Source organism: Anoplophora glabripennis, unplaced genomic scaffold (genome assembly GCF_000390285.2).
Source record: "Anoplophora glabripennis isolate ALB-LARVAE unplaced genomic scaffold, Agla_2.0 scaffold500, whole genome shotgun sequence".
Classification (NCBI taxonomy): Eukaryota; Metazoa; Arthropoda; class Insecta; order Coleoptera; family Cerambycidae; genus Anoplophora; species Anoplophora glabripennis.
Genome location: NW_019416650.1, coordinates 346,302 through 355,330, shown reverse-complemented (window position 1 = coordinate 355,330; position 9,029 = coordinate 346,302). Strand labels below are relative to the sequence as shown.

General features: G+C 32.8%; 1 protein-coding gene across 1 annotated transcript; it reads left to right on the top strand.

The window, feature by feature from the left end:
• The first annotated feature begins 901 nt into the window (after positions 1 to 901).
• Positions 902 to 5,791, top strand: LOC108911072 (15-hydroxyprostaglandin dehydrogenase [NAD(+)]-like). The gene is made up of 6 exons (XM_018715905.1): positions 902 to 1,053; positions 4,413 to 4,536; positions 4,591 to 4,697; positions 4,769 to 4,931; positions 5,299 to 5,446; positions 5,527 to 5,791. The coding sequence occupies exons 1-6, from the start codon at positions 958 to 960 to the stop codon at positions 5,630 to 5,632; spliced, it is 744 nt and encodes a 247-aa protein (XP_018571421.1). The 5' UTR covers positions 902 to 957; the 3' UTR covers positions 5,633 to 5,791.
• The last annotated feature ends 3,238 nt before the right edge of the window (positions 5,792 to 9,029 follow it).

Here is a 9,029-nt window from a genome sequence, read left to right as displayed (position 1 = left end):
TTAACCGTAATACTAAAAACTCATATTCGGTTAAGTATAAAACATAGTGAAAACGTTAACAATATTAGAAATACTAAACTGTAATAACACATTCGAAATAATTATTATCCTTATACATTTGTTTTAATTAACAAATAAATAGTACTTGTTAATATTTAAAATGTAAAAAACTATCTTATTCATTCATGTGTCAGGTAAAAATATTTACCTACGACCACTACTGTAAGTACTTAAAAACACACTGTCTGCGATCAATGTAAGATTCCTATTACGTACGGTAAAAAAACGCACAGTTTTCCTAGCAACTGCCTAGCAACGGCCAATACAATACTGTTTGTATTGACCGTTGCTAGGCGGTTACTAGGAAAACTGTACCATTTTTTTACCAAGCTGTGCGATTTTTTTACCGTACGACGTAATAGGAATCTTGCATTGATCGCAGACGGTATGTTTTTAAGTATTTAAAGTAGTGGTCGTAGGTAAAGTATAGTACGTAATACGTGGTGTAATGCAATTACGCACTCGCCGCTACGCGGCGTCGTGCGTAACATTTCCATTCGTGCGTAAAATGCTTTTTACAACACTTATTACGTAATGTACTATTGTTTATTCCTTGTCATTCACCACGCATTAAAAGCGCAGTAAAACTAGGTTAGTTACCGAATAATACGTTAGGTAAAGATTCACTCTCGATAAATCTTTGTGGGTCAGCGGTCAAGAGCGGTCCGAAAAAGGGTTTATATAATGACTTGAAATAATTTTTTTTCAGTGTACTACTAATTTTTCTCTATCTTCCTTTAAAATTAATGACATGACTGGATCACCCTGCATTATCAAATTGGAACACACAAAATTTATCACTTGGTTCAATGATAAGCAGTAGGTTTATCATAAATTTTCATTTTAGAATTATTTGTTAAACGAAATAATAATAATCAGTGAGTGAACTATTAAGAAATGTCGTTTTTCGATCACAAAGTTGCCCTTGTAACCGGTGGAGCAAGTGGAATTGGATTGTCTATTATACAAAAATTACTACAGAATGGAATTAAGGTAGTAACAATTTTAATTTCAATATAATTATAGTTTCTAATTAGAATTGTTATTTTTTACTATTAGTATTCGTATTATGTTGTGCACAAGTTAGCAGTGCGTTTATTAGAATAAAAACATGAGACATGAGATAACTGATTTTGTAATACATGGCTCATTAAACTTTAATTTGTATATGTACAGGGTGATTCACATAATATTCTACTCCCCTTTTTTACGTTTCTATATAATAACAATGGTACACACTTAAGGTTTAAGAAATTTTATTGCAATCTCAAAGAAATAAATAAAAACAATCTTTTTCTAACTAAAATGATACTGTAATATATTTGCTTTAACAACTTGTACAATAATTTTGATTTATTACATAATCAAGATTGCCATGAAACGAGTGAAAACAAATCTTTAACTTTTCTATAAACATAAAATGTCTTATTATAAAGGGTATTTTAGAATGCTTTCAATGTGTCCTAGATCTAGGCAAAGAAAACATATTCCATATTTCTTTACAACGCCCTACTATCCATCCCATTGAGAGTATTATCTTCGTCCAATATTTTTTCCATAGGAAGAACTACACTTACATGGAGGTTAAGACTTTTTCTGAATCATAAAATTATGGTTTCATAAGAGAAACTTAGTTAAAACAATGTCCTTTGCCTGGAACCCAATGGGTTATCAAGCATCTCTTATAGTTTAACATTTTTTCTTGATAAAATATTCTGTTTGGTAAAATTGGCAGAGAAGCAAAAATATGCACTAGTTCCATAGCAATCTTGACTTTATCCGTTGTGAAACGTCAGTAAATAAATCAAAATAATGTGAAAATTATAGTATAAAATACTTTATGTATTTGATGCTATTATAATCAGAATATATCGGAATTAAAAAAAAAACAAAAAACCTGAGACACGTCGATTTTCTTTTCAAGGAGAACACGTGTCTTGGAAGCTACCACTTAGCCAGGGGGGCGTACAATACCCTTAAAATTTAAGTGGCACACTATGTTGAGTGACACCTCATTTCAAAGCTCAATTCTGCTCACGACGACATACGACTTTTTAAATTTTGGTTTGGATATGACAATAAAGTCATCACTTAAAGAATAAGGCAAAATAGCAATGAATGGAACAATGTTATTTTATTAAATGTTCAAATTGGTTTCCCTACGATTCCATACAATAATAAAATGTTTGCTCCACTTCCGAACAAACATTTCGAAGCATTTCGGGAGTTATCTGATGACATTCTTCAACAATCCGAAGACGAAACTCCTCAAATGAGTTCAGTCGTATTGCATAAATTTTCAACTTCAAGTGTCCCCATAGAAAAAAGTCTTAGGGCGTTAGATCTGGCGATCTGGAAGGCCACTCAATTGAAACCCTGCGTCCTATCCAGCGATTTTAAAAGTTCTGATTAAGAAAATCACGCACAACTACATCATAATGTGGTGGAGCACCATCCTGCTGAAACCACACATCTTCATCCTTGCAAAGTCATTTTCTAATACTTCCACAATCATCGGGTAGATATTCGTTTCCAGTAGATTCAAATACATGTTTCCATCCAGATTTTTCGGTAGGAAGGAAGGCCTTATGAGGTGGCCTCCCAGTATGCCCGCCCAAACATTCAATTCCCTCGGATGCTGCGTATGAGTTTCATGAAAAATGCGTCGATTATCATCACTCCAGTAGCGACAATTATGGCAGTTGACTCGACCATACGTTAGAACATACATTCATTGGAAAAACAGATTAACTAGAAAAAATTTGGATTCCTTCGAGCACGATCACTCATTTCTTCACAGAACTGCAAGTGGCGATCAGGATCGTCTTCATTAATTTCTTATACCAGATTAATTTTGTATGGGTGGTACTTATGAATTTTTAAGATTCGGCGGCAACTAGGTACAGAAATTCCTGGAGTACTTGCAAGTTTCCTGAGACTCTGTTTCCATTGCGATGTGACCCAAGACAACTACCTAATTACCCTCATTACGTATGACCTGTTCACGTTGATGCTTTCATTCATTAATATTTTGTCTTATTTTTTAAATGATGATTTTATTGTCATATCCAAACCAAAATTTAAAAAGTCGTTTGTCGTCGTAAGCAGAATTGAAAAAGCTTTAAAATGAGGTGTCACTCAACATAGGGTGCCAATTAAAGGGTAAGGGTATTTTACGCCCCTGCCTAAGGGGTAGCTTCCAAGACACCAAAACTTATGCCATCATGTGTCCCCCTTCAAAAGAAAATATAAGTCTCTCAAAGCGCAGGGAGACCATGATGTCATACCACTCATTTGCAACTAGCCCATATATTTGGTTGTGTCCCACACATATTCCAATTCCAAAAATTCAATACGTACCTATAAATTGGCATTTGGCATTAAACTGCAATTTGTTATTTTTTTTACATGGTGCAGTCGATATTAATTTGACATTATTGATGTATATTTAGGAAAAGAGAATACATTATTAAGGCATATTCTAATAATAATGGTATATATGTCTAAATCAAATTAATGTTTATCATGAGTTGGTAGAAAATACAAAGTTCAATAATCAGCTTATTTGTATAAACATATACAGGGTGTTTCATAATAATGTGCAAATATTTTAAGGAGGTGTTTAGAAAGTAATTTTAGGAGGGTACTTCCTACATATTTTTTTTATTTGAGCCTTCCCCCCCTGAGAAAATATTAAAATGTCAAAATGGTCGAAAAAATTAGCTTTTATTTTTTTTTCACGAACACGGTTAAACTTAGAAATTTGAATTTTGGTACACGTTAACTAGTTGAATAGTATTTTTTGGTAGTCTTTTTTTCTGGTTTATGTCTTTGAATGAAAGAAATTAGCACCCCTTGGTTTTATTTCTTTCGCAACTTTTTTGAAGAAGAAGAAATATCTTTTAGTACTACATTTCATTTCGAAACTTTTTTACTCTTCCCATTTTTTCGTATACTAAATAGTTTACGAGCAAAAAATAAATTATTTTTCGTTGCCCATAGGTTCACATAATTAGTATACCTAATAGTTACCAAAAACGATTGTCATTTTTGTCATGATTTTTGCAAAAATTCTTTTTTTATTAATAGGAAAAGCTAAGAAAATATGAACGTAAAAATTTTCTCAGGGGGAAAATCGAAAAAAATTTATTGGGAATAACCCCCTTCAAATTACTTTTTAAACGCCTCCTTAAAATATTTGCACATCATTATGAAAGACCCTGTATAACCACTATTTTTACCTATAGAAATTTTCAACTGCTGGAACGTAACACACAGTTCATATTTGGATAAATGTTTATAACAACAGTGAACAAATGCCTATATCTAATGTATTCTATTTTCTTTTATAGGGAGTTACAGGAGTCGATATTTCAGATGAAGATTTGGAGAAGGCTGAGAAGGTTTGCAATACAAATTATCCCAATAAAACGTTATTTATGAAGGTTGACGTAACTAAACCACAACACCTTGAAGGTTTTGAGGAATACCAAAAAATTAATGTCAATTGAAATATTTCTCTATTTTCAGATGCCTTTGAAAAGACAATACACAAATTTAAAAATCTCGATGTTGTTGTTAATAATGCTGGTATTATAGATGAAGTCCAGTGGGAAAAAACACTTGCTGTTAATTTGGTAAAATTTATTTGCACATGCCCAATATGTAATCTACAAATTTTATAACAATTTTATGTTTAAAAATTTAGGAAGCTGTCATTAGAGGTTGTTATTTAGCAAAGGATAAATACTTCCCTAGCTATAAATCTGGAGACGAAGGAATAATCATCAACGTTTCTTCTGTTACTGGATTTAAAGTAGTCGAAAATATGCCAGTATACTGTGCTACAAAACATGGAGTAATTGGTTTAGGTAAATGTAAAACATATTCTTTATCATAAAATTTTAATGTTAGAAACTATATCTCCTATTTCAAAGTTTTCAAAAGTTATAGTACATATTGCCATAGAAGTTATTTTTAAAAGAAGAAAAAAATCACAAATTAAGTTAAATAAATAGTTCTAAACGTATAATTTTACTTATTTATGTAATTTAATAAATACTAGTTTAAATCATTTTAATCATTTTGGTATCATTAACTTCTACACTACAACTAAAACAACAGGAATCAAAAAAATTTCCAGGAAATCTAATTACTTACGAAACTATGCTTAAAATGTTAAATTCAAAGTATCTTTCTTCTCTTATTAGATGACTGTTGTTAATTTTTTTTATTTAGGAAAGGCGCTAGGGGCACAAAACAGTAAAACTAAAGTAATAACTATTTGCCCCGGACTGGTATCGACTTCACTTCATCAGAAAATTGTTGCACTAAAACCGACAATTCCGAATTGGGCTGATTCTGTTAGAAGTTTAAAACCCACATCGTATGTATTACATACATATATATTTTATTCATTCATATTTCATTCTACACGAAAGTAATACTAATTTTTCTGTTACATAGCCCAGAGTTTTTAGCAGAGTCGGTGATCAAATTAATGCGAGAAGGTAAACACGGTTCTATATGGATGATTGAGAATGAGAATCTACCTTATGAAGTTAATTATTAATAACAAGTAAATAGTGATTCACAAAAACATTTTAATAAATGAGTATTTTCTAACAAACAATACTAAATCAATAATGTAAAGGTAATATGTACTCATCAAGTCATAAATACTAACATTATTATATAAAAATAATAATTAATAAATAATAATAATTACCTACTTGTTATTTCTTTTGTTGGTGAATGACAACCATGTTTAGTTCTCTGAAATGTTGCCGCCGGTGGCGAAAGTCTCGGCAAATAGAGGTACGGCATAAACAAAAATACGACAATAAATAAATATCATCGAAAAGTAATTAAGAACTGAATAAAAAATGTGTATCCACAAAAATTGGGATTAGATGAGTCATGAAAAATGCAGTCAATGTCGTAATTAAATCGTTATAGTTTTCGAGAAAAAAAATATTGTAGTTGTAGTATTTACAACCCTTACATTACTGGTCTATTGTAGTTATTCGCGTTATGAGTTGGATGCAAGGCGCTCTCTCTCTTCACGTGGCCCCAGGTGATTCCGAACACTGAAATCCGATTTTAATATTAACGTTTTTGCGATAGTGTTTATATTAGTTTTTCAAGTGTCAAAAATGGCTTACGTGTATAGCAACTCGGTGTTGATGGATATCGTTTCAATTTATGGTAAAGAAACACAACATTTGTGTTATGGCGAAGCATTTGTGTTATGGTGAAGCAAGACAACATTTGTGTTAATTCGTAGAAACCCAAATGTATTTACAAGTCGGTAGATAAAATTCTGAATAGTTGTCAGTCAAGTATGTCAAATTATTTTATTAAATAAAATCACAAATTAATTTTATTAATTAATAATAACAATAGCGGCAAAAGCAGTTAAATTTGCTATTATATATATATATATATATAGTCCATTGAAATATTACATTTTTTTGGGCTTAGCGTGCAAAAGTCAGAGCACGCAATTTTATTTTTTAGATGTCAAGAGGGGGTTAGTGTAAAGTTAAATCCATGTTTGTGGGGTCACAACCCTTGTGCATCGGCCGCCATCTTGTAAAAAGGGCTGCGAATGGTTTTTATACTACTACTTTATACAAACTATTCGTCTATTCGTCGCACAGAAAATTTGTAAAGACATTTTTTGTTGCAAATTAAATTCTCTACAAAACTTTTAGTCGTAGAACCAAAATAACAAAATTATTAACGAAAATAGATAAAAATTTGGGAACAAATTTTCTTTTCGTCGTTATAACTTTTTTTTCTGGTCATTTTACAAAAAAAATACATCGGAGCATTTTGATAGGGGGATTTGATTTATTTCTTAAGGTTTTACAGCGATGCGAAACTTACACTATTCTCCAGTACTAGTAAGTATACATTACAATGTTGTTAATTAGTTATTGACTCTTTTCCCCACCCCCTACGAGGTAGAGTCTGGTGGCGCGTTTTTTTTTACGTCGTTTCCCTAGTAGGCAGAATCCACGAATATTTTCTAGCTGACATAATAATTAGTGTAATTAAAAATATCGTAATATATTTCCCAATCTACTGTGTCCTCAGTCTCTTTGATGGGCCGGGCTGCGACTCAGGATCTGGTTGTGCTTCCGATATTGAATTGTTGAGGAAGGATGGAGAATGAAGTGGCGTCATTGTTGGCAGTCAATCTTCAAAATCATTCTCCTCGATCAATTTTGATATCTCCATTATGTTGCTGCATGTCTCCCCAAAACAATTCAGGCACATAGTAGAACATTTGAGGCTTGCCTTCCGACATCCTCACATTGCTCCACAGTTTTCTTTGCGTCGGCAGAATATCAACTTTATAAGCTCAGGGGGTGCTGGAGGTTTTGAACTTTGAGCAGGCATCAATATTTGTCCATACTTTTTCCAGACCCAGTCTTGAGGGTCGTTGTAATTCCCGAGCCACGACTGGACCTGATGATAGACTCGGAGGCTGTGCAAGCGGGCTGTGTCTTGTATTGGAGGAAGTGAAGACAAATTAAATGTATTCTTTGTCACTGACTGGCGAATCGTTTATATCTAAGACTGTCAAGAGAATCATCATCTTTATTGCCACCTTATAAAGAGATGAAAAAAACGTTTGCCAACGGCAGTGAGCAAAGTAAGGTCGACTCTCTCATTGAGGAATAACGCTGTTCCACTAGCTAACTCAGGACGTGTCTCCAGGGTTGTGAGAAATTTCATTTAACCGATGTTGTAAGCTGCTGAAGTCGTGTCACATCCTGAGAAGGCATGGAGAAACAACAGATTATCCACAATGACATCTCCGTACATAAAACTTGACGGACAATATAATTGTTCGGCTGTACGCCCTTTTTATGGTTAAAAAAAAATACATTTGAATGTGTTCTCCCAAATGCCGTGAGCAAGACAAGAATGTCGATATCTTCGGCGACAATAGTGACTGAGTCGAACATTTTGGGATGCAGCAAGAGCGAAGCGAACGATGAGGGTATCTGCATCTGATTCTGCTTGGTCGACACTGAAACCCACCTCTTGCCCACAAAATTCAAAATAGTGTCCACAAAACTCAAAATACTTTTCACAATTAAATAGGTACGTCACGCACGCACGTGGTAGCACAACTGGAGGACACCTCCTATGCCTAATCATTCATATAATGTATAATAATAGTGTAATAAATGAATCAAATTTGAAAAATAACTATCAAAATGCTCTGATGTAATTTTTTTGTAAAATGACCAGAAGAAAATTCGTTCCCAAATTTTTATCTATTTTCGTTAATAACTTTGATATTTTTGGTTCTAGGACTAAAAGTGGCTACGGAACCAAATTTGTAGAGAATTTAATTTGCAACAAAAATGTGTTTACAAATTTTCTTTGCGACGAATAGTTTGTCCGATATAGTAAGTAGTAGTTTTAAATCCATTCGCAGCCCTTTTTACAAGATGACGGATGATTCACAAGGGTTGCGACCCCACAAACATGGATTTAACTGTACACTAACTCCTTCTTGACATCCAAAAAATAAAATTGCGTGCTCTGACTTTTGCAACCCCAAATGTAACTTTTCAATGGACTAATATATATAATTGACCAAATCTAGAATTTAAATCGATTGGTCAAAGTAAAAATAAAAAAAAGATGATGCAATGCCCCAAAACGCTTCGTTGGACCAATGGTGCAACTAATAAATGGTAAAAACCTCGGATTTCAAAAAAGTACGTCGGCCATAAGTCTAATAGTATACTGTATTAGATTTATGAATGACAGAGATATAGTGTGTCACTTTTAGTGAATGTGAGAATCTCATAAATTTAATGCTACTAAGGTATTTTGGAAATTCGAACACTGTAACTTCCAGACATATTTGATATAAAAATGTTTTATTTTATCCTCCATTTAATTTAGTACTAATTCTATGTTACGGGAGTCTACATTAAGAT